The sequence below is a fragment of the Pinus tabuliformis genome, chromosome 7 (assembly GCF_031772625.1).
Source record: "Pinus tabuliformis cultivar Carrire ecotype Pingquan chromosome 7, CPIR1, whole genome shotgun sequence".
NCBI lineage: Eukaryota > Viridiplantae > Streptophyta > Pinopsida > Pinales > Pinaceae > Pinus > Pinus tabuliformis.
The window spans coordinates 1445194075-1445221726 of record NC_142293.1 but is presented as its reverse complement, the minus strand read 5'-3'; the positions used below and the strand labels follow the sequence as shown (position 1 = coordinate 1445221726).

At 38.5% G+C, this 27652-nt stretch overlaps 1 protein-coding gene across 3 annotated transcripts in view; it reads right to left on the bottom strand.

Annotated features, from left to right (window-relative positions):
* The window catches only part of LOC149253129 (sister chromatid cohesion protein SCC2-like), a 360249-nt gene that overhangs the window by 309923 nt on the left and 22674 nt on the right, over positions 1–27652 (bottom strand). For all 3 annotated transcript variants that reach the window (XR_016267058.1, XM_089459872.1, XM_089459873.1), the window contains exons 2-3: positions 15065–15177; positions 13776–13906 (exon numbers count right to left, since the gene is read on the bottom strand). Coding sequence is in view for 2 of the 3 variants with exons in the window: in XM_089459872.1 (XP_089315998.1) it covers positions 13776–13906; positions 15065–15177 (244 nt within the window). In the remaining variant the exon portion in view is untranslated. The remainder of the gene's footprint in view (positions 1–13775; positions 13907–15064; positions 15178–27652) is intronic.

Below are 27652 nucleotides of genomic sequence, written 5' to 3'. Positions count from 1 at the left end.
TGAGATTTGTTTGTATCCCACACTCATAATCCTTTCTTTATATTTTCCTTGATAGGAAAAAGCTTGAAGGAAACACTAAGGTTGTAGACGAAACTTCAAATGAAAGGCTTGAATCATGAAAGAAGCTCTATTGCAAAAGAAACCCTTCAAAAAAAATGATGTCCTACAAGGCTTGTTAAAAGAACAACTCAAGGTATGTCTTAAAGTACAAGATTTGTAGCAAGATTTTCTTCATACAAGAGAGTATGATCATTCTCATTTGAAACTTGTTTTATATCACTAAACCTCTTATGTCTAAGGTTTTAAATCATAAAGATTCTTGTTAGGGTGAGTGATCGCCAGATTGAATCTACCCTTGTCATACTATCTCTTGTCATTTTGTTTTGATAAAACCATAACCTTAGGGTTCACTGTAAAAACCCTAACCTTTTGGTATGTTAACAATAATGATGAAACCCTAGTCCTCTTAGGGTTTTAACCTATGATAAAAAGCCTACTTTCTTGATGTTTAGGGTTTGTTGATGTCATGAAACCCTAACCTTTTTAAGGTTTGTTCATGTCATGAAACCCTAACCTTTTTAGGGTTTATTCATGTCATGAAACCCTAACTTTTTTAGGGTTTGTTGTTGATGTCTAGGCTATATGTTAAAACCCTAGATTTTTTAGGTTTGGAGAATTAGAGTTTATGACAAAACCCTTGTAATAGTCAATATAAGACCCTAGAAATGGATCTCTAGGTGTATATGCTTTCTTATAATTGAATCACTAGACTAGTCAAAATTTGTTGTATATCTAATTTTGGAATTTGATGTTTACAGTTTACGATAAAATCTTAGATTGATATAAGAAAATATTAAGGAAACCATAGATATGGAATGCTAGTATGTTATCTTGATTATTGATATTCATGATTTAGTTTTATTAATGAAATCTAGGGTTTGTGACAAAACCTTAGTAGAGTTTGAAATAAATTTCTAGGGCATCATATTGAATCCCTAGATGTAATGATAGCTAACTTGATCTAGTGTTCATATTTAAGACTTTAAAAGTATCATTGATGGAATCTAGGGTTTGTAACAAAACCCTAGCAAATTGTTGAAATCTAATATGTAAAAGATGTAACGCTTGTTGACTATGAACCTAACTAGGTTTAGGTATTTAATTTCTAAAGCTTGATTGTTTTGATGCTTCCTCTATAATGACATGATTTTGATATAGTTAACTTCATGTTTTTGTATACTTGTGCTCGATTGTACTTGTTATTGAAGGTTTGCAAGTACATAACGCCTTCAAGATGATGAAGATGCTTACCTCATATTTGATGATGATAATTTGATGATGATGTTGAGCATGATAGAAAGAGGGAGCATGAAAGTTCGATAGATGACCTTGTTAAGGAATGATGAAGTCTTTGATGAATTGTTGATGCAAAAGGAAGAGCCTATGTGAGTGGAAGAATAAGATAGTTGATGGACTTGACCCCTAGTTGCTTGGATAAAATGTATATCTCTCTAGTTGAGAGGGAACTTGAAGAGAACTGAATGACTTCATGAAAAGACCATGGATGTTTGAGATTAGAGAATAGCTTATGCACTACTGATGGTTATTCGTGATTGATAAAGTTGTGAACAAGCCTTGAATATTTTTGGAAGAAGCGTTGAGGCTGAGTTGGGTGCTGCTAAAAAAGTTAAAGAAGAAAGTTTCTGACAAAAATGTGTTTGGATAATATCCTGATGACCTAAGCAACATCAGTATATTTGAAGATCCCGGAGGTTTGTGTTAATTTGTATATATATTTTAAAGTTTACTGCTAATTGGGATTGTGATTATACAGGTTAATCTATCCATAAAAGGGTTGAACAATTTGAAGCATGCTAGAACTGATGGACATATTTGGTTTGTATTATAAGGAGAGATGAAGCTTCTTGGGGCAACAAGCTTGGGAGGACATCTGGCCGGCCTATGACGATATCTAGATCCCGAAGTAGGAAGGGTGGCATTGGTCTTGGAGCTCTGACCTTGAATACACACCTAGATCCTTGGGTTGCTGTTCGAACTAAAGCCTGATGGTACCAAGAGTGGCTAACGCTTGGAACACACCTTAGTCCCACCCGATTAGATACCTTCGTCAAGTATCCAATATGTAGCACTGCATGTGTTGTGACTCTTCATAGAGCACATCATTTTGAGATATTTCATGTACCTATATCTATGTAATTATGAATACCTCCCTAGTTAAGTGGGAGTGTTGAAAAATGTAACTAGTGTCGGTCTTCATAATTGTATTTGAGTCATAATGTAATGTATTTGTCAAAAAAAAGAAACAAATTTTATTGTAAAAGAAATTGACTTATTAAAGCATGGGTTTAATGCTTGGTTCAATGGTTAATAGGTGAAAGCCTCCATTGTAGGCTTCTAAGGTTTATGTCAAGAGTCCTAGTGATTGTCATCATGTAATAGACCCTTCTTGGGCTTTATTTGTCAAGAAAGAAACAATATTTTGATGAAAAATGACTCATTTAGTCCTCCTCCACCAAGTAGGCCTCAAGGAAACCAAGTCGGTCTCAAGGAAGACAAGTCAGCGTAATTAGGAGACAAAAACCACTATATAAAGGCAGCGACTCAAACTCATTTGAAGCATAAGAAAAGCAAGTTCGATCTACAGTTCTTAAACGAGAAAAACGAGAGCGAAATACCTAAAAGAAGAAATAGAAAACCCTTAAGGAGAAGGAGACACTTGTAAAACAGTAACGAGTACATTCTGAATTTTCTCTCTATTGCCACATGTGCGAAATTTCTAGGTTGCAAGAGGGCCGAAAATTTCAGAATTACAGGTGGGCCGAAAATTTGGTAGCTGAAGGGCAGAAATTTTGTGTAGCTATTGGGTTGAAGTTGTTGACTTGAAGAAGACTATTGAAATTTGCTAATCATCCTGGAAGGCTAACTTGGTGGAGTGAGGAAGGTCTTTTGGTTTGGTCTAAGTTCTTGGTTTGTCTTAATTTGATTTAAATCTATTAGTGGAAGAGTTTCACTAGGTTTTCCCTTGCATAGGGGTTTTAGCTCTCGCTGGGTGCCTATATCTATTGTCATTGATCTTCATGTTTTGATTTGATGATTTCTTGATGAAAAGAAGATAAAAGAAGAACATAAATAAAGTTAATAAGAACACAAGCAATTGTCAACATAAGAAATTCTTTCTACCTATCTGATTTTCTAACAACATGTTGGCCCTTGTGGCATTTATGAAATAATAGTTCTACCAGGTGGAATAGTGGCAATCATTTCTACGAAGTTACCAATTATGCCTAGTGGAATGTACTCATTACTGTTTTAAAAAAACCCAAACACTATGCAGAAGATATCACAATGACCCTTTAGGTGCTTGCTTGTGTTGGAAAATGCAATGTGGCAACTATTAATTTCAATTTTCCTTAACCTTAATACTTGCTTGTGAACTTTATTATTCTTCTTGTGTTTCTTTATTAGATCTTCTTCATCAAACAAATATCAAGAACAAAACAATAAAGACAGTGGACACAAATATTAGGCTCCAAGCCAGGGCAAAACCCCTCCAAGGGGAAAACCCAGAAAACTCTTCTTATAGAATTTTCTTCAAGTCATCCAACAAAGACCCAAACCCTAGACCAAGTCCTCCTCCAAGTACCAAGTCAGCCCTTCCAAATACCAATGTTTAGCCTTGCATCAACCAGCTTCTTGCTGCAACCACCACACCTTCGACCTTGCAACTTTGGCCCTGTAGCTGCTATAGAAACCTTAATACAACTTCTTCAACAAATCCTTCTTTGAGCAAGACAGCGTTTTCCAAGGTCAACGAGGTCAAGACAAAATATACCCTCCCAGCAACTCGATACTACAATTCGAACCTGCAATCTCGACCTTCTTTGTAGTTGCAAAAACCCTAGAACTTCGCACGTGTGAGAGAAATAGAGACCAAGAACAAGCTTTCTTCTTCCTCTAGACCTTTGCTTCCCAACTACAAATCGAACTTTTTTTTTGAGATCAAACTTGTTCGTGAGTGTCAAATGAGGTCGAATCTTCTCCTTTATACAGCCTTTCAAAGGGGTCGAATTCTCTTCTTTAGGCCGACTTGTACTTTTGGAAGTTCTAGGACTTTCTAGACTCAAAATAAATTCTTTTACAAGATATATTTTGCCCGGAAGGGTCTTATAAACATGATGTTGACACTTTTGACTCGTGACAATATATATTATGACCTAACAAACCCTAGAAGCATGAAGAACATGCTTTTACCTCAATAACCATCAATAAAGAGCATGAAACCCATGTTTTAAAATAATAACTTTTTCTTTTCTTCTTTTGTTTGTTACATAAGATACATATTGAAATGAGTAGTAGTACAACAATTGTGAAGACCAAAACTACTTACATTTCCAACAACTTGAGAGGAGTAGATGTTATTATGCTTTCTTTCTTAACTCAACCTTAGGAAAAATACATTAATTAATTTAATTGATTAATGTTCGCTATCAAGATAAGTTTCTTAAGAATAAATTATTTAATTATTTAAGTGAATTGGATCTTATCTCTATCGTTGATCTAAGTGAGTTAGGAATTAATCCTAACCGTCTATCACTTTGGATATGGAGTGTTAGGGATTTAGCCCAAGATGAAATTATAAAATAAGCCTACGTGAGAGGTGAAGACACATCAATGTTACATTTATCATTATCAGCAACTTATTGTCAGGGTTCCAAAATTTAAATTATCGGCAATATCGGGGAAATATCAAAAATTATTGGGAAACTTGAAAAAAATACAAAAATAATCATTTTTTTCAAATTTTTATTCTTATAAAGCAAACAACAACATCAAACAATTAACAAAGACATTGTCAAATTATAAAACAAAAATATAAAATGTATAAGATGTAGATACTAGATACTGGAGTCTGAAATATGATATTTATCATTTTGTCTTGACTCCTCGGTCATAAGTTATGAGTCCTGACAAGATAATAGTTAAAACTTAATACAAAATCACATTAAAACAAAAGTAAATGTATCTCATGAGATGATCATCACTAGTCTAGATCCATCTTAATCACAGATATACCAAGAGTCGAGAGGCATCAAATTTCATTATATGCAAACCTTTTTTTAGAATGCAAAAATTGAAAAAAAAAAATTACATGTCAAGAGATTTAATCCATTTTAGTGCTTGATAAATCAATGATTAAGATAAAACTATGGTACTTTTCTGTCTCTCTCTCTATATGGACCATGTGTAATTTTTCATTGGTTAGATTGTATTTTTAATAATTTATTATTATCATTATTATTATTAAAAAATTGAATGAGTTACACATTTTCCTCTTATTAAGAAGTAACTAAATTATTTTACCTTCAATTGACACACAAACGCACACACATATATGTTGAGAGAGAGAGCTCTATATATATAAAGAATATTCTTTCTATATATAGATATATCTATTTCATATCGAAATATATTAGTTAATATGGATATTCAAACAGTTTATTTAAGTTTTATATTGAAATATTTATAAAATAAATAGATGTTTTGGTTTTAATTTTAATTAGTTTGTCTCTATAAAGCTATATAAAATTATATTATTTAACTTACACATCAAAATATTTTATTTATAACTCCAATAGTGAAAGTGAAATATTTTTACCACATCGTTTTCCTATTGGATTGTAATATTAACAACTAATCAAGTGAGCACAATGAGAATTTGATTATTGATGTTTAATAATGGCTTTAATTAAAATTGACCAAATATGTATAATCATTTATCTTTTAATTATAGCCGGCAATGTTTTTTAATGAAAGTATTTTTTTAAGGGGACGTGTCAATTCCAAGTTGAGCACGGACAGAATTACACATCACCCTAATTCTAGTTTGTAAAATGAGCCTCTCAGCTCAATGAGGCATCTAGATTCTAGATACTGTAAGCCTATAATGATGATAATCTGATAAGCTTCTGGTTCCCATGAAATTCCTTAGTTCCTCCGTGTAATCTCTCTTTCTAGTAGTATCACGAATTGAGTTCTTTGCAATAAGGACAATGTTTGGGGTAGCTCTAGGGAAAATTAGCACATGATGCCCTGGGATTTTCACAAAGTGGCATTTCAAGCCACTGTTTTAAGAAACGGCCGTTTCGAAACCGAAACGGCCGGGTTGATCCGAGCCACAAACTCCTGCATTGAAACGGTCCGGCTGGCCGAGTCAGCGATGACTCAGCCGAGTCATTGAATGACTCGGCCGAGTCATGGCTGACTCGGCCAACTCGGCCGTTTCCGTTATGACTCGGCCGAGTCACATGAAACCGCCCAGCAACACGTATTACAGCGGATTTATAAAAGTTTAATGGATTTTTAATTGGTTTTTTGGTTGGTTTGGACTCCAAATAGGTATATGAATTTGCTAAATGATTTTTGGGGTCCATTCCCCCCCCCCAAACCCTATTTAACACACCCAAGTGCTCTCATTCACTCACAGCAATCTTATGCATTTGAGTGAGAGTCTTCTTTGAGAGTTAATGAGCAGTTCTTGAGCTTGTTTTGGAGCAGCAGTGAGGAGTCTTGGAGGAGCATTGTAGCTGGAGTGAGGAGCTTCTTGGGCAGCCATTTGGAGCAGCATTAAGGAGCTGATTCTTGGAGCAAGCTTGAAGAGGCAGTTTGTGCCTGGAGGTATTTTTTTTCACCTCTATAAATCTGTTTTTGCTTAGTAAATTTTAGGTGCATATCTAGAAATCTTAGAGAGTGTTTTTTGTCAAATAAATGAACATTAAATCAAGGCTTTTTTTTTCATTTTCAGATTGTTTGCTTTCATTTCCTAGTCAAAAAATGGCACCTAGAGCAAGAGATCCTGCTTGGGCATATGTTGAAATGGTTGATAGTCAAATGCAATGCAAATTTTGCCATAGGAAAATTAAGGAAGGTCGTGGGGGCATTAATAGGCTGAAACAACACTTGGCAGGAATTAGAGGCCAAATTACCCCATGTACCTCACCAGAAATTGGGGAGATTAGGAAGAATTTGATGGCCAGCTTTGAGAAATTTAAAGAAGATAAGGCTAGGCAAAGAGACACACAGGCTTAAATTGGGAGGAAGAGGGAGATACAAAAAATGATGGCTGCCAACCCCCATTATGATTTTGAGGGTTCTTCCTCTATCCCTCAAACTGATACATCCAACCCTTTCTGATATGTTCCTCCCTTATTTGGTTCTGTTCAAGATAAGGGAAAGGGTAGAATGTCAATGAAAAAGGGTGATGTGACTATCAAAAGTTATTTCACTCCCTCCTCTCCATCAGATGCACATGGTCCTCAAGTTAGTAAAACTCAAATGCAACCCACTTTAGATGACCATTGGAAGAAAGAATTGAGGGAGACTGCTTGTGATTACATAGCTAGATGGTGGTATGATGCTAATATCCCCTTTAATGCTTCTCGTTCACCATATTATGAGCCTATGTTTGATGCCATACATGCTGCTGGAAAAGGCTTCAAAGGCCCTACTATGCATGAGCTAAGGGGGTTTCGTTTGCAGAAAGAAATTCAATCCACTAATGAGTATTTGCAAGAGTTTAGGGACTCATGGGCAAGAACAGGGTGTACCACCATGTCAGATGGATGGACTGATCAAAGAAACCGTACCATCATAAACTTACTTGTCTTCTGCCCACAGGGAACCATGTTTTTAAAATCAATTGATGCATCTAATAAGATAAAAGATGGCCACTTGTTGTTTCAGCTATTGGATCAGGTTGTATAGGAGGTGGGGGTGGCTAATGTTGTTCAAATCATCACAGATAATGCCTCTAACTATGTTCTTGCTGGTAAACTGTTAGAGGAAAAACACAAGACCATCTTTTGGACCCCATGCGCTGCACATTGCATAGACCTCATGCTTGACGATATTGGAAAATTAGATTGGGTCAAAAACACTATAGATCATGCCAAAAGCATAACAAAATTTATCTACAATCATACATTGGTTTTGAGCCTCATGAGGAAACACACTAGGGGCAAGGATATTATTAGGCTTGCCATCACTAGATTTGCTACACATTTTTTGACATTGCAATCTATGCTTTCCCAACATAGAAACTTGCAAAAGATGTTTTCCAGTGATGAATGGAATCAAAGCAATTGGTCTAACAAACCAGAAGGCAAAGAATTGAAAAGGAAAGTCCATGAAGAAACTTTTTGGAGAGAGGCAGCAGAGATTGTGAAGCTTGTTGAGCCACTAGTTAAGGTGTTGCGGTTGGTGGATGGGGAAAGGTTGGCTATGGGCTTCATTTATGAGGCTATGGATCAAGCAAAGGAGCAAATAAAGACGGTATACAAGGATAGAGTGGCAAAGTATGGGCCCATTTGGGCAATCATTGATGAAAGATGGAACAATCAACTCCATCGCCCTATACATGCAACTGGGTATTTTTTGAACCCACGGTATCATTATAAAGCTAAGGAGTCAGGAGCTTTGAGGGGGGAGGTCAGAGATGGACTGGTTGATTGCATTGAACGCATGATCCCATTGGAGTCTGATCAGCTGGAGATACACCGACAGGCTAATATCTTCAGCAATGCAGCAGGTACCTTTGGGAAGAACCTAGCAAAGATTGCAAGAGAAGCAGATGAGCCAGGTAAACAAAAATTTCAATTTTCAAATTCTTAATAGTTTTACTTTTTTTTAAAGTTTGTTAAATCGTTTATAATTTGAAAGTTAGATATAATTTGTAATTTTGTTGAGCTAACTCATTACACTCCTATGTTTTTTGTAGCACAATGGTGGGAGGCCTTTGGTGGCCATTGTCCTGAATTGCAAAGGTTTGCAATTCGTATTTTGAGTCAAACTTGCAGTGCATCTGGGTGTGAGCGCAATTGGGCTGTCTTTGAGAGGATTCACACAAAGAAGAGAAACCGTTTGGATCAAAAACGGTTAAATGATCTAGTTTATGTCCAATACAACCTTCGGCTCAGACGAAACCATTTGCTGAACAAAAGACCTGATTCAGATCCCATTGTGTTGGAAGACATTGATCCAACATCAGATTGGGTAGTGGAGAGTTGTCCAGCAGAGTTTGATCCTGATGAGGATCTTGATTTAGATTTAGATATTGAGACATCAGTTGAACTTGAACATGTTGTTCAACTTCAGCCTGTTCAGTTGAATGCAAATCCCAATCCACCAGCCTCAGTCTCACAGCCAGCAAGGACTCCAGTTGTAGGTGCTTCCTCTGCTCAGCCACGACAGAAGCGCAGCCGCATATCTACTCTATCTCAGCTTGCATCTGCTGCAGTTGCACAGCCTGCTAGTGGTACCACTTCTACAGTTGCAGTTGGGGATGATGATGATGAGGAGGAGCCATGGGGCCCCCTGTCTGACTCTGATGATGATGATCCAGAGATTGATCGACATGATCTTGGCTCCTCTGACAGTAGCTACTAGCCAGTAGTACTGTAGTACTAGTACTGGAGTCTGGTCACCGTCATAGTTTACTTTTGTTGTAGAGGCCATTTCTAGCCTCCTTGGTTATGTGTTTTTTGTTTTGAGTCTTCGATCATGTATGACAGTTGACTATGTATTGTCATTGGGTACCATTTTGATATAATGGATTGGTTCATGAGCCTACTTTGATCATATGTTGTCTTCCATCTATATTATAATGCTGTGTGTTTGGAAACATGAATGAAAATCTTTAAAATTATGTTTTTTTATAAATAAATAAAAAATATTTAATGTATTTTTTACAACGACCGAGTCATTGAAATCGAGCCGGCCGAGTCATTACCGTTTCGGAGTCGGAGTCGGACTCGATCCTCGGCCGAGTCGGAGTCGGAGTCTTAAAACATTGTTTCAAGCAGGTGATTCCACCAAATATTTCCATTCCACGGAGCTTGCACCTCAACTTTGCTCTATTATAAGCCTCACATGGCTCACCATACACCCACATTTGGTCCAATGGCTTTGCCATTTTGTAGAGTTCTGATTAAATTTTCAGCTTTTGGACCTACCACAGAAAACAATGTGGAAATTCAAAAGAGGATATGAGGACATACACTCTAAATTTATAGTATATACTCATCTTGGAAGACAAAGAAAAGGAAGGCATTTTTTTTACATAACTGGAAATAATAAATATGGATATGGTATATTGGAGTAAATCTCCACTCCAAAAATGCTCAGCTGATGGCAAAGAAAACTATGGATTACCAGGTACAGCAAGAAGGGCTGAAATTTACAGGTAGAGACCAAGATTTTCCAAGCCCAATTTATCTTCCTGAGCAGCCAATTTCCGAACGCTGAGTTTCTCTTAAGGCCAAAAATCCAGAGGGCCGTTTCCAAGTTCAATTTATTGCTGTAATTTCTGTGTAATTCTGTGTAATTCAAGGCCCTAATTAGGAGTAGACGCTTGGATGAGGAGACGTGAAGGACGTCGGAGCGAGGGTTTACAGAAAATGGCCGCCACTACCACAGGTTGCCCTATCACCACTGGAGCTGACAGGTCAAAGGTCTTTGTGCAGCGGTTGCAGAACAATCGAATCGGCAAAGAAGGTTATCTGCGATGGGGGATTTGGTACCCTCTTCTGGAAAATGAGAGATCTATTATAGATCTGGAACATGGTGCGGTGGATCGAGATTTTGGTGCACACAGGAGAACTGATGTCATTCTTCAGATCACATTCCCCTCCCAATCTGCCGCAAACCTGACAGATCTGGCTCCCTGGGGTTGCAGCGTTGACGAATTCAAGGAAAGACGCCCGGATCTCTTTGTATTGGCATCTCCAAAAGCATACAGTTTCACGCTGGCTCAGATCCAAGGACAAGAAGCTCACAGTGACCATAATCTAGAGGTAAGGATGCGCAAACTTAACCTTAATGCATATCGAACCTCGGATCTGTATTATGATGCAGATCTTGATTTCTCTCAGTTCAAGCGACCGTCACTGAGTCCAATTTGGGCGACATTTTCCTTAATCTGGGGTACTATGAACAGATCAAGCCTTGGGCTCTTCGATCCAGTCCCTGGCACTGTAGATTGACCTCATTTCCGGTCAGATCTGGAAGTCCATCCACTGCTTAGAGAAGAGCAAAAGACGCGGAGTAGAATTTCAGGGTTAGATCTGCTGAATACAAGATCTAGATCCCTGGTAAGAGGTTTCCAAATATTTTTAAAAATTCCAGAAGGAAAAAAGAAACTAATGTGGGTAAAAGAGACAGATATTGTTAAGCAAATGCAGGAAATTATAATGCAACAGCTGAGATACCCCATCAAATCACAAAATCTGATACATGGGGGTAGAGTGCTACAAGACACAAAATACCTCTGGAATACCAAATTACACCCCTGTCAACAATCATTCTCAATCTGGGAATAAGAGGGGGTGCATCCGTCAATAGCAGGAATCCTTACAGGGCTGAGGGAAGTGGTACTGGTTCAATTGGGAAAAAACCAGGTAGCATTTCCTTCAAAAACATTCTACAAAGGAAAAACACAGAAGGAGCAGCACCAAAACAATCAAGTATGGATGCCAGGCCATACATTTTGGAACAGCTGAATCATACCCCAAAATACAACATCGATACACCAAAAATAGATGGGCATTGCACTATATATGAAAGACAAGCAATAATATGCAAATTCAACTGCTTTTGGCCCAAACCAATTGATCTATTCCATTGGATCTTCACGAACTGGACTACGCATTGCGAAATACATCTCTGTTCCAAAGGTTTTTTCATAGTGAAATTTCTATCAGCAATAGACAGAGACATAGTAATACAGGAAGGACCTTGGTTTTGGGGATCCACAGGACTCTTCATCACACCATGGTTCCCAGATTTTGATGCAAACACAATGGTCGTCTCCAAGATGCCAGTGTGGGTGCGGCTACACAATCTCCCAATACATTTCTGGAATCATCAAGTACTAGCTGGAATTGGAAATACTATTGGGCGCTATATCAAAATGGACACCCAGTGAGTGGAGGAAAGAATTTACACTTTTGCACGAATATGTGTGGAAGTAGACCTCGGCAAAGGCCTACCAGACCAGATTCAGCTGAAGCATAAACAGAGGAGCTAGACACAGATTCTAGAATATGAAAATACTGCTTTCAGATGCCGAATATGCCGACAAACAGGACACCTTCAAAGCTCGTGTCCAACAGTCAAAAAAGACAATCGCAGAAAGAAGAAAGTAGAAAAACAAGTAAAGGGGTGGCAATTTCCTCCACCTCCCTCAAATGAGGGGGAGGAAGAAGAGATGGATTTTGCTAACCCCAACCAGACCAATCAGATGAACAACGAACCAGCAGTAGAAGACACAAATCCACAGGTACATATAGACACAACACTAGCAAGTTTATCAGATACTATGGATATGGGCAGAAATAAACGTCAACACATATCAGACACATCAGACTTTGATAAAGACAATCCACAACCTGTGGCTGAAACAACACTAGCACTTATAACTCCAACAGAGTCACAGGGGGGTTGGAGAAAAGTTGAGAAGAAAAAAGGGCGAAAAGTCTGACTTTTCCCCATCTGTACATTAACATTTTTTGCTTTACATGTTTATTTCTTGAAATCCGTACACCCTGCGTGGTGATGAAGGATCTTTTTGCATCTTTTTGAGCACCATTTCTGAAATCTGTTTTACAGCATATGCCGAAAGGCATCTATAACATGTAATTTTTCAATCATAATGAAAGATTACGATTTTTCCAGTGGAAAAAAAAGTCAAGGCCCTAATTCTCCAGATTAATAAAAGTGAAGGAAGATTTCTTGGGCAGAAAAATCTTGCTGTCTCATGGTTGATTTTCATATTAATTTCCATTGCATAAATTTATTGTGAAGTTCTAAATACCAGTGTATTTATTTTCCAACAATTTCAGAATTTATTTGAGCATAAATATTTTTCCTGGGTATAAAACGATTGTGGAGAGAAATAAATCAGACCTGGTATTTAGATTTTAAAATTATGTGCAAGGCTTGTCGAATGTCTATCTCTACAAATATGTGGGGCCAAACTTTGTCTTTTCACAATTTTCTGTCCCTCGAATCACATATGGCACTCTGACACCATGTCAGAAATAGCATACAAACAAGTGGATAGAATATATTAGAGAGCAATATTTTAGTATTCAGTCCAAGCATTAATGCGATAAAAGATGATGTATATAATATAAGGCACATTCCATCATTCCTGTGAGGAACAGCTTTGTTATTACATATCAATAGCAAGTCTTAATAACGCATTTTGTGTACATGTCCTAACATTGCATTACATTAAATCATAACTCAACTAAACTTTATAATATTAAACCTAGCTTTATTATTTCACTTTATAACTTGACCCCTGTGACTAATTAAATAAACATTATAATATCTAACAGGGACTCCATATATCTTGTCCCTCTATGGTAAATAACCTATTATATCAAAGGTATCCTTTTTGAAGCTTCAAGTGTTCTGACAAATATTTAGTATAAATTCTACATTGGTCAAAATTCACTAAATTCTTCAACAAAGAAACATTTGCCAAGTATTATCAAGAGTTCAAAAGAATTACAACTGTACATCATTGAAATAATAGAGACAAAGCTATCAGGAAATTTCAAGTGATTCAATAAAGCTATATATGCAACACAATCAAAACCAACCAAGATGTTACATATTTAGAAGAGTTCATGTTAATTGTTAATAAACAAAACTGTGTTAATGCATCATTCAATCCTCATAAATTGTCAACATACCATAGAGACATCTTGTAGAGAATCAACCACAGGCCCTGCATGATTGTTTTGCAAAGCAATGTTACCATGTTCATTTTGCTGACAGCTTCTATCAGATGGTGAAATCTGGCAATCCCTCTGCTTACTCGGACCTGAGAAGCTTGAACAATATGGCATTTAATAGGCAAACAGTACTTTAACAAATGTGCATTTTTCTTGAGACAAATCAGAGACAAAAAACCAGCATTGCAAATATAAGTGATATATCACCAAAATAGTGATATATCATGATTCTCTCAGCCTAGTGATATTCTCACCAGGAAAAATCGTGAATTTTTCACATTTTCAAAATATCGCCAATAAATTGGAAAATATCAGCTGAGTCCGCAGATTTTTTGATATTTTTTATTCAGTTTGAAGGAGGACGATGGAGAACAAAGGGGTTACTCAGTGTTACGTTTGCCCATAACAGAGCTGGGAGGGGATTGCTTTAGATGTTTAAAAATTTGAAAAAAAAAATAATATCTTTATATTTTCTTAAGTTTGCAGGTATTTTTGGATATTTTCCCAGATGTTGCTGAAAAGTTTTTTTCTGGACTCTCAGCAATATATCCACCGATATGATGTTTGCAAAATTGCAAAAAACACATGAATTTAACATGTTAAAGAAATGCATTCAATTTTCCCAGCAACAGCAGTTTAAAGAAACAGCAATGGGCTGTCCAAAATACAAAACTAACTAAAGGTATCCCAAGCTCTTTCAAAATAAAAATATCAACAATTAAACCTAGGTCAGATCACATGACATCTGTTTACCAATGCTGTAAGCTTTTATTATTATCACACCCCAAGGGATGTCTTGCACCAGCCAAAGAATCTTACCCCACCCAGCCCCCAAAACTCAGACATGATTTCATTTCAACATTCAATAAAACAAAGAGACATTTCCTTCTTCCAGAACATATATGTCTAATCTTGTTATTGAGCACCCAATGTTGCTGCCAAGTTAACCCAGAAATAGGATTAGCACAGACCACAAGGTATTTAAGTTAAGAAAACAGACAATGTATGTCATTTGCCTTGGATACCTGGTGTTGAACTCACACAGTAACCCAGTTCAACTATTTTTTACATCTCAAGCAACACCCAACATGAATGGACTCACTCTTCAAAAACAACTTATTGTTCTATTTCCCTCATTATCACAGAGCTACAGCAAACTTATGAAATAAAATGAAGTAACAGATAAAATATTAATAAGAGTAATATAATTGTAATGACTATAATTAAATGGGATTTGATTTTAATACCTGATGACGAAAATTTGAAAGCTTCAGGGTCATTCTTAAGAACAGCAGCAAGAAGACTTGCCGGATTCCTTGAAAATAAAGCTGCTTCATTTTTCGCATCATCTCTTAGAGAACTGACCACAAAGAGCCATAATGTTAGAGGGTTGCAAGTATTTTAAAAAATAAAAGTCAGAAAGAAAAGCACACAATTTCATCCAAAATCCAAACCAGCAAAGACAATATCTGGAAATCAACCAAATGAAATAAGACAAATACTGGGTGAATTTGCAGAGTATCCAATTGAATGGGACAAAACTTCCAAAAATAGACGAACATCACCTCTGCATTTGCTTTCTACCTCCAGATAAAACCAATTGTCTCAAGGAACCAAATTATAACAAAACAGAAAAGACTGATATAGCAACATATGATTTATTACCCAACTATTAAAGGGATTATAAATACATATGATTTAGCTAAACTGTTTCATGAGATACAAATAAAGTGAACAGAACTACCAAAAGTAGTTGGTATGAACCAGCCAAAACCAACATACCAACTCTCCTTGTTCAACTGCCAAATATAATTGCATTAATGATCTATAAAACTGTACGATTGCTCTTAAAACTAAACAAGAAACAGTGGCTCTTCATCTTATTTACTTGTGGACTGTTACCCAGTGTCCCACAAAGGTAGGTAAACCCTAGGAGAAAAATTCTCGTATTATTTAGCTTGCCAGCTAACAGGCCTATGATGGTCCAAAGGTTGCTAGCCATAGATGACTCTAATCCATGCTATGGTAAGTGCTTTCTTTACATGTAGCCTGCTTATCGAACAAAGGAAGGTAATCAAATATGAGGTACATTAACCATTTTTGTATTCAATTGGTTTCATTTAATGTTTCAGAGTATTCCAGTATGGATCACAAGTTGAATTGGATGATAGAACACTTTTGATTTTACTCTCATTCCCGTGCTTCACTTTCGTGGTTATCACTTTCCCCTAGTCCAGTGTCACCTTCCTTGAGACCTTTCTTTCACTTTCTGGAAGGGGCACAAGTAGGAGACTCTGATTGATATTGTGTGTCCATGGTAATCCAGACTTAACATTTCCATCTCTTACTTGTATCCACATCCCATCTTCTAGTTTATTGCCATTTGTCACCAATATTGGTTCCCTATTTTCCTCATCCTTGAGTAATGGCCTGGAAACTTTGCCTTATGAGGTTGATGCAGCATAAAGAAAATAAAAAAATGTGCCATAGTGTTAAAATGAAAAGACTGGCCGGGATAAATGAAAGTTCGTGGACAAAATCCTGCCTTGAGTTCTACCTCCATCATTAGCCCTCACCCAGTTCATGGCTAACGCGTGAGCTATCTAAATGAAAGGAACTTTGAATATCTCAACCCTGATGAGAAACAAAACATTTCAACTTTAAGGGGTGAATGATGAATCAATGAAAGCTTGTGTGAAGAACTTTGATGTCTCTCACAATAAATATGGCCCACTCTGATACTCTTATAATTCTTGCACCTATGATGTTCATCTCAATTGATTCCATGACTATGTTTTAGATGCTTTCTCCCAGGTACAACTATCGTCCCTCAAGGGATTGTATCATGCTTCTCCAACACTTCAAGGAGGACATCCAACCCCATTAGATGACTTCACTAGGCACCAAAGCCAATATGTTGACCACCTTTTGAGGAGTTGACCTTGGGATGTATCCAGCACAGTTGATGACACTCTCCTCTCCCTCCAAAACCTGATAAACTGGACATCTGAACCAGAGCATTGCCTAAAGAGTTGATATACCCCAGAGATGACCGAACACCCCCAAGCCCACACAACACCTTCTGAAGGGCATTGCCTTATGTTTGGGATGGTTTGATGATGAACATGACTTGAGCCCACTCTAGAGGAGAAGGTACACTACTCTACATAATAATGTCATGCTTTAGCACAATGACATCCCCTTCATTTGCCTTGGATTAATGACATGAGCCAATTTTGATGATGACCTCTTGTTGAAGGAGCCTTTGCTTGATAATTAGACACCTTTCAATGAGGAGATGTGGCTTTTGGACTGAAGAGAAACTTCCTGAACCATCCATTTCACTTTCTGATGAGAAAGATACTTTTTGGAGGATGATGTCAGCTTTCCAGGCCTTTTAACTCACATATTTGCATTAAAAAAGGCTTGTTTTATGTTTTACATTCAGTTAGCTATCTTTGAGGGTTGGCTTGTGACCTATCCAACTTGTAATCACATTTTATATTATTTTTAGGGAATTTAGTCTAATATTAGGCAAAATTGACTTGGTTGGCCTCATATAAATAGAGGGAAGTCAATTTAATCTTGGATCATTGTCATACTCACACTTGGAGAATAGTGTGCACTAGATTGTCTCTTTTCTCTTGGTCATTATGGAGCATTACTTGAGCAAATTTTCTTGAGGATATTATGATTGGATGTTTCTCTCTTGGAAGATGAATTGTGATTCTATGTTGATTTTGTGCAAATTTACTACAAGTATATTCTTCCATTTTGTATTTCTTGTAGAATTAGAGTTTCAATGAAATTCTCCAAAGTGTTATTGAATCTTTAATGGCTCCAACATCTCCTTGACAAGATCATCATCATGTTTCTATTAAGGAACCTAAGTGTAGCCTCCAAAGTGTTATTGAATCTTTAATGGCTCCAACATCTCCTTGACAAGATCATCATCATGTTTCTATTAAGGAACCTAAGTGTAGCCTCCTCCCATATTATCTCCAATTAGAATGAAAAACACTACTGTTTGAGGAGTAGAGAAACCTAATTGTAGCTTTCTCTCCCCCTTAAATCGCTTCTATCAATCCTCTTCCATATAATTTAGCCTTAGAGTCTAGACTCTAGTAGTCCTTGAATGAGAAAAGCACTAGTCCACTCTTGTGTCAATCCCATAAAAATAAAATGCTAAATTTATTTTTTTATGTTTTCTAGGGTAAAATAGGGTTCTTACAGCAAAATTTGTGCTTTTTAGCATTATTTACCTTTGTCCTTATAGTCCTAGTGTTAGAATTTGGATGCACTAAATTCAAAAAGTATAAATACTAATTTTCATGCATTTTTCAACCATCAATTAAGGTTAAAGTCTAGGGATTTTTTATTGTTTCATGTAGTTTCAGCCATTGAAAATTGTAATCTATTTCCAAGTTTACTCATTGATAAGCCCTTATTTTTCACTTGTTTTTATAAATTTTGGGCTATTTTGTAAATGTTATAAATATTTGCATGATGTAAATGTGCTAATTAAAACCCTAGTTTATAACAACAATTTGTAATTTATAGATAATGTGTATTTGAGAACCTATTTGACCTTCTTCGGGACTTGCTAAGCCCTCTAGATTTTAACCATAGGGTCTTTAGAACTCATCTTGGAATGACATCTTATCTCACCCAAAACACCAATTATTGAACATTTATCCTTGGTGATTTATAATAGAACCATTTAGGGGTATTTAGCCTGGGACCCCTTCGATTATCTAATCCCTAAGATCTGTTGTGGAAGCCTCCATTGTGGGGATAACAGCTAACCACAAAATAGGAAATTAGCAGTTGCTAAGGTGCTAATGGTAATCGACCCCATTGTTGCTCTTAATAGGAGTGCTTAGTGAGGCTTTGCAATAAGATGCTAGATTTTGCAGTAACATTTTTGGCATCATTGTCGGGGAGGAGTCGAGTCCTCATGATCTGAACTCTATGATTCATCCTTCTTGATGATATTATCCCAAAACCTTCATTAAATTGTTCATTTGGTGATTCCACGATCTCATTCTAGCTCAGGAGCTCTTAGTCTAAGGCCCGGTAAGAAAGCTACTATTTTTCCCAAAAGGGAGAAAGCCCAATGGACTTATGTCATGAGCATACCACTGATTTGCCCTCAAGTCGTGGCATGATCTCCAGACATTGTTCTTCATGATGGAGGAATATTCCTCCACCGTGGCATCCTGCCAAACTTGATGAGAAATCGCCTCTTTATAAGAAGAAGGCTCAATGTCCACTAACTCTGTCATCAGTACCATATATGTAGTGTACCTTTGTGGCTTCTTGCTCTGCCTGAACAATGTGCTAGGAGCTTTAATATGCTCCTAGGCCTCCTGAATCAACCTATCAACCTACTTGGCTCTCTTCCTCCCTATGCCAGGAGCCTCTAATTGAGTAGTTTCCTGCTCTCGTCCTAGTCTCTCCTCCTTATCATCCTACTCTACATCCTCTTGTGTGGCCCTCTTGCCAATTAGCTGAGACTCCTATTTGAGGCTCCTCCTTGGGAGCAAGTAGCTCCTCCATCTCACGTATTCCAACCTACTCTCGCTCTAAGGAAGCCCTCAAAGCCCTGTCCTCCTAGAACCTCACATCCCACGTAATAATTGTCTTCTTGAACCCTGGTAGATACACCATGTATGCCTGAGTTGTCTCACTATATCCCATGAAAATTCCCTTTTATGTTGTGAGCTCCAACCTCTTCTTGCTATCTTTGGAAATAATTTTTTGTGCCAAAGATACAGAAGTGTGAAACATCAGGCTTCTTGCTTATGAAAGCCTCCTCTAGCGTAACTTGCCCAAGCACCCCATCTGGACTCTCGTTCTGCAAAAATACTGCGGTGTTGCATACCTCTTCCCACAAGAACATAGGCAGTCCCTGATCATGCAACATGGCCTTGGCCACTCCAACTATACTATGGTTCTTTCTCTCAGCCACCCCATTCTGCAAAGGGTTATGAGGTGCAATTAGCTTTCTCCCAATGCCCTCCTTGGCACACAAGTCCTTGAAGGCATTGGAGATATATTACCCACCATTATCACTCCTCACTGCCTTGATCTTCTTCCCGGTCTAGTTTTCTACCAAGGCCTTAAACTCCATGAACTTAGTTAAGACCTCATCTTTCTTCTTCATAAAAAATATCCAAGTTTTCTAAGAATAATCATCAATGAAAGTAACATAATACATGTGTCTCATAAGAGATGGAGAAGAGAAGGGCCCACATACATCTGAATGCACCAGCTCCAAAATCCCTTTGGCTCTACTGTCTCAGCCCTGAAAATAAGTCTTGGCATACTTGCCAAGTGTGCACCCCTTACACACATCATGTTGATCAAAACTGCATGTTGGTAATCCTGTGGCTATTTGCTAAAGAATCTTCAACGCCCCATGATGCAAGTGTCCCATGCACTTGTGCCAAAGTTCTCCAACATCTCTACTCTGCTCTCCACCTGCTTTGTTGCTCAAGGTGGCACATGTCTTTACCTCCAACCTGTAAAGGTTCTTCATCCTCACACCTATCTCCTTCACAGGTCCAAAAGTTAGGTGCTTGAGGTAAGCCTTACCTCTACTAAAGATGACATCATATCCCTTGTCCTCAAGGATAGCTACTAAAACAAGGTTCTTGTTCAACCCTTGAACATAGAGGACATCTCTAAGATGGAGAGGGTTCCCAGACTCCCTCTTAAAATTGACAGTACCAACTCCCCTAGATGCATACTTGCCATCATCTCCTAGCTCTATCTGAAACTACATGTCCTTCTCCTTCAATTGGTTGAAATACTCCTTGCTCTTGGTCATGTGGAAAGATGCACCGGAATCGATGTACCACGTGATACTACCTACTGAGCTTGCCATGCATGCTATCAATGAGAAGTGTTTCTCAAACTGAGAAGCAAGCCCATTTACCTCAGCTGATGCAGCAACATGATCCTTATTGGGTCCCTTCTTCTAGTTAAGACACGTAGTAGCATAGTGCCCAAACTTGTGGCAATGGAAGCACTTGATCTTGCTCAAAACCACCTTCTTCTCGCCCTTCTGACTAGACTCAAACTTCCCTTTGCCTTTCTTACCCTTGGCTTTGCCTACCACGGCAAATTCTCTTCATCCTCTTGTTAATTTTTCACAATGTTCTATGTTGTAATAATAACTTCAAACAATTTCATTCACAATAACAGTTAAGCAACTAATGCTAGAACAGTAGACAATAAATGCACAATAGAAGATAGCCAAGCACAATGAGACACCGAGATTTTCATCGAAGACCAAGGAAAAACCCCATAAGGGGGAAAACAAAGAATTCAATTATTCTTCTTCTAGTAGTCAATCAATGTTCAGCATGAGATACATTAGTCCAATAGTACATCCATAATCTAATCAAAGTCAAACTTTGACTTTCCAAGTCAACCAATCCAAAACCAATCAAACGAGAGAGAGAAAGTCAACTTCTAGTCAAAGTTTGATCTACAATAGAAGACTGAATTGCGGCTTGTGGAAGACAATCAACCTCAGTCCACGAGCTCTAAATTCTTCAGTCAAAATGAGAGTGTTGACTTGCGGTCAACGTAGAGAGAAACAGACTTGAAACTCAATCAATGCAGGCAACCAAAGATTCGGTCAACAGATAGAATATTCCCAGTCAAAAGATATAGTCTTCCAAGCCAATCAAATCCTTGGTCAAAGCTCAATCAATGCATTCGGTCAATTGTGGTCAACGAGCTCATAACAAGGACGAAACCTCAGTCAAAGATGGTCAATGAATCTCGATTTTTGACCTCCTTCCACGGAGAATATTTTGGTCAAATAGATGCCCAAAAACCCAAGTCAACAAAACTAAAACAGATCGAAAAAGGATTAGTCAATGTTGTTCAAAAAAAGACTCCTAGCTCCTTTGCATGTGTGAAGTATCTTTGTGATATTTCAGATTGATTTGAGTTGATGAGATGATGTCCAAATGAGAGTCAACGATTGTGTTTTTATATGCATTTTGGGACATGTCTTTTCACACGTGTGTTGACATGAACTTCTTTGAGGTCGACTTGTCAAACACAAAAAATAAGAATTTTCCTTCATGATTTGCCAATGAAGTTTTGACCAAAGCTGCCTAACTTTCAACACTCCCTCTCAGCGAGGGAAAATTTTCAATGTTCCACCAAGACTTCAAGACAGGGAGACGCAGGTGCGAGGAGACACACAAGGGGGGCATGTGGGAGTACTCTCAAATTTTAGGGAAATTTAGGGGGGCGTTGGGGTATATAATTTCTTTTCCTTTTTAATATATATATATGTATATATATATATATATATATATATATATATATATATTCAAATTCATATTCAATAATGAAAGCATATATACAATGATGCATACAAAATTGAATTAAATAATGAAAAACATTGATCCATACTCATTAACATTACTAATACATACATGATTCATCCATAGACCATGAGATTGAATAATGAAATACACTGATCCATATTCATTATTCATTATTCACCATTCTAGAATCTACATTGATTTAAAAATTAAACTCATCATTCATCACTCTAGATTCTAAATTGATTTAAAATTAAAATTCATCATTCATCATTCTTGAATTTAATTAGTACTAGAAAAAACAGACTATAGTAGACACTGAAATCTGAAGACTTGAATAGTAAATTGATATAACTAAAACCCAAAAATAGTAGAGTGATGCGTCAAAAAGTCACTCTAAAGTACACAGAGGGCTTGGTGCTCTTGATTAAATACTAATTCCATACCCTTGTACATGAAAAATGCAATGGAAACATTGCAATCCATTGAATCATGAATTCCTGAAAAAAACTGTTTAGTATGCTGGATTTAAAGTGAGATCTAAAATTCTACTTTCTCCATATGAAATCCAATGAGGTCAAAACCTGTTAAATTGGCAACTAGGGCCAAACTCCATGTGGGTCAGCTTATTTATGGCAGCTGGTATTTTTATTGGATCCCTCTCATCGAGAGGTGTAGGATTGATCCAAAGATCATCCAATTCCGATAAGTATTTATGGAGATATGAATTTATTTTGATTATGTAATTATTATCAAGCCGACCAGCTCTTATGTAGGCCCTAGAGGCCCAAGCGTCATGTCTATTCAACCTATACGTTTTTGGTATAAATAGATGAGGATTTGATGTCATTTGGACACACATTCTTCATGTGATCTCCTCTCCACGTCTTGGGTTTTTGGAGAAGGAGAGACACTAATGAAGGATGCCCTAAAATGATGCCCCAATCCAATGCAGTACACTTAGCCGCAGTAAGGAAGACATTATTACGCTGCTAATAGAGACACATATGCGCTGGCAAACAATGAAGATATTACGCTATCCAGGAAGCACCATATACACAGGTCATGAAGGTCTGTTCATGATGGAGAATATTACGCTGTCTAGGAAGCACCATATACGCAGGTCATGAAGGTCTGTTCATGATGAAGGATATTACGTTGTCCAGGAAGCACCATATACGCAGGTCATGAAGGTCTGGTCACAATGGAGGATATTACGTTGTCCAGGAAGCACCATATACGCAGGTCATGATCCGCTGTAAGTGGAAACACCCCAATCCAATCCACAGTAAATGAAGACACCATATACGCAGACAAAGTGGAGACGTATTAGATGTAGTCAAGGTAACAAAGCCACCGTCATGATAACCTAGCCGCAGTAAGCAGCAGAAGGATGATCTACATATGCTGTAATGGGAGTCAACAGCATGAAGACTCTATACGACACAGTCTATACGCAGCCATGGAACATGCGGCCTTGGAAACATTGGAACGCATACATGTCAACGTTGGACAGTCATATACTTATATAAATGTTGGACGCTGGGCAATAATGTAATCACTGGACAATCTTATATATACGCTGGAATCATGGTCTTATATATACGCTGGCATCATGGTCTTATATATACACTGCATCATGGTTTTATATATACGTTGGAGTCATGGTTATATATACGTTGGGCAATCATACGCTGGTCAACAAGACAAGGGTGCCACTATCATCAAGTTGCAGTGATGAAGAGGTAAATGCAGTCATGGTATTGGAGGAATACCAATACGCTGTGTATAATGGGATTGCGTGGAACTACAGCCTAGCTACTTTGCTAAGCTGCAAGCCATAGCAAGCAGCTAAGGTTGATATCAACAAAGGCAAATTGTTGCAGCAGCATGAAGCATGATGATGCGTGAGCAGCATGAAGTATGAAGTCATGGACAACTTGATGTATGGGCATCACAGTGATCATGAGCAGCATGAGGATGCATGATGCAGCATGATGGTGCTACACGGTAAGGTGCAGCAGATGAACGAAATGGATAGGTGAAGTCGTCAATTCTGCTTCAACTGATCTCATCATTATAGGAAATGATCTATGCTCAAATCCAGATAAGTCAAAGTGCTTGACTTCTATTGTAAATGTATTATCTCTCTCTCTCTTTCTCTGCTGAACTTTGAAGATAAAAGAAAATTTGATCAAAGGGTTTCCCCACACCTTGGGGGGTTTGTCCCTGGCTAGCGCCACATCTTGTGTCCTCTTGTCTTGGCTTTTCTTCTGCGATTTATATTTATGTTCTATCTACAGTTTATCTTAATGCTGATGTGATTGCTAACTGTGAAAATTTAAATAAATTGCTCTGGCATAGAACATACCAAAAATTAACATGGTACCAGAGCTGAGGTGAAGACAATGCCCAAGCAAGAATGAAAGAGCAATCACCAAAGGTAGTTGGGACAAGACAAAAGGATCAATGGGTTCTTCACAATTCACTTAGGGTGAAGTCAAAGCAGAGCATATTATCAAAATGGCGCAGCAGAACTTCTAATGACATACCTAAAGATCACTTCATTTGGAAGTTCAGATCTAAGGGTGGAAGGAAAGGTAGATGTCTTGGTTATGAGTTCGGTCCTTATGCGAAGGAGTGTCCGAATGACAGAGATGCAGGTCATCAAAGACACGGCCGACTCTTCAAGGAAGCAAGGAACCCCAGTGCATCAAGGCACTTCATCGGATAGAAGGGTGCACTCTCTAATTTGGTAGAGATGGAAACAATTGTGGGATTACACTTGGAGCCGATGCCACCTATCTTGAAAAGGGAATGGAAGTCGAAGGTTTTATGGTGGCACTCGTCAATGGAAAGGTACGTGTTTGAGAATTGAATTTTCAAAGATGTTTTTGAGTTCAGGGTTGTATCAAGTGGCAGGAAGTCCACTGGGGACCATGTCCATTAACACAGCACTGGAGGTCTGTGAGTCAGATGGTGACAGAGATGCCTGAATTCAAAAAGAGCATTAAGGTACATGTCTGAGATGTATCGAAGGAAAATCTTACAAGGGGACCACTCCCCCTCATGTAGCAGGTCCACAGGTTTGGAACAACCCGAGGGGTTTGAGATTGATGATCAGGAATCTCACGTATGCTGGTGGAAGAAAGCCCTCTATGGCTTGAAGCAAAGCACCCCGGGCGTAATATGAGAGGATTGATAGCTGTCAGATGAAGCTGAGATTCACTAAGAGTGAAACCGATCCAAACCTTTACCCGAAGGTTGAGGATGATAGACCTCTCATACCGGCACCTATGTCTGACAGGTGCAGACCCTCTCATTTGTAGAAGACAAAGGGAGTTGGATTCCAGATGTGGAATGATAAACTGCAAGCCTGTGACTACCTCGAGGATCGTAAGTTATATGGTAGTGATGTCGGACCAGATTTGGGAATGCCTCTGAGTTTCATAAACTCATTCGCATTGATGTTCTTGGTGAACCTCCGTCCGGACATATGTTTTGCAGTTAGCATGGTGAGCTCATATTTGGTTGAGCCTCATTGGATTGGTGCCAAGAATCTTCTGAGATATCTTCAGGGCACAATCTCTCATGGATTGAGATACACTGCCGGAAAGATGAAATTGCATTATTATTCGAATGCTGAATGGGCAGGCAGTGTGGAGGATCACTAGAGCACTTTTCAGTGCTGGTTCTCTTTGGATTCTGCTTCGATGCAGGAAGCAGAAGTCGATCGCTATAAGCACCGCCAAGACCGAATACATGGCTACAAGTATGATCTCGTATGAAGCTGCATGGTTGCAGAAGCTCTTAAGTGAGCTGTTTTTCTCTGTGACAACTAGAGGTGGGATTCGATTATTGAGGAATCCCATATTCGACAATTGCTCTAGCAGACAGACATCAAATACTGCATTATCTGGGATATGGTAAGTCGATGAGCAAGGAGGCTCCATCACACTAAGATGATGTACAAGTCAGAGCCTCGGGGAAAGATCAAATTTTTTATTTTCCCGAACGACTTGGGGTCGTCGAGAGACCTTTGTAAAAGTGTCTTGCATGTTGCATACATTGAGCTCTGGGAGCTCTGGGGGGCTTGTGCTTCTTACAGGAGCAACATACGACCACAGGGTGACTCACCCTCCCTTGGTGGTGCGCACTAGAACAAGATGATTCGCTCTCTTGTGGGACAAGATGATTCGCTCTCTTGTGGAATTGGATGATTCGCTCTCCTGTGTAGCAGGATGATTAGTTCTCCTATGAGGCCTGGATTGATGTGTTCTCCATGGTGACTGTAGCAGGATTGATGTGTTCTCCTGTGAGGCCTGGATTGATGTGTTCTCCATGGCGACTATAGCAGGATTGATGTGTTCTCCTATGAGGCCTAGATTGATGTGTTCTCCATGGCGACTGTAGCAGGATTGATGTGTTCTCCTGTGAGGCCTGGATTGATGTGTTCTCCATGGTGACTGTAGCAGGATTGATGTGTTCCCTGTGAGGGCTGGCTTGATGTGTTCTCCATGGCGACTGTAGCAGGATTGATGTGTTCTCCTGTGAGGCCTGGATTGATGTGTTCTCCATGGCAGCCTGGATTGATGTGTTCTCCATGGCGATTGTAGCAGGATTGATGTGTTCTCCTGTGAGGACAGGATTGATTAGTTCTCTTATCGAGGCATCCTACCCATGTAGTCTGGGACTAATGGAAGTACCTCTCATCTGATCAATGAGCAGGGAAATGAAGTTAGGGACCATAGTAATACCAATGGACGCATCGTTGTACCTACCGTACTCCCTACGTTAGGATGACCTTCATTGATCTTGGATCAATGATATTGGTCTGGGACCAGTGGTAGGAGTTGTACCACACTATGACGCTGACTTCGGGTCGGTTGAGACTGGTCTGGGACCAGTGGTACACTCTCTGAGACTGCGATACTGGTCTGCGACTAGTGATAGGAATTGTACCATACTATGACGCTGACTTCAGGTCGGTTGAGACTGGTCTGGGACCAGTGGTACATACTCTGAGACTGACTTTGGGTCAGTGGAGAATGGCATGAGACATTCTCGATCAATTCTTCTTCTTCATGGTTCAGCAGAGCTAAGTTGAGCAGAGCAAAGCAGAGCCAGCAGAGTTGAGCAAAGCAAAGCGGAGCCAACAGAGCTGAGCAGAGCAAGCAGAGCTGGGGAAAGCAGTGCAGGGCACTGATGGCAGAGATAGTACAGTCGGACTTATGGATCAACAGATGGAGTTCTCCCTAGTTGAAAGGGAGTGTTAAATTGGCAACTAGGGCCAAACTCCATGTGGGTCAACTTATTTATGGCAGCTAATATTTTTATTGGATCCCTCTCGCCGAGAGGTGTAGGATTGATCCAAAGATCATCCAATTCCGATAAGTATTTATGGAGATATGAATTTATTTTGATTATGTCATTATTATCAAGCCGACCAACTCTTATGTAGGCCCTAGAAGCCCAAACGTCATG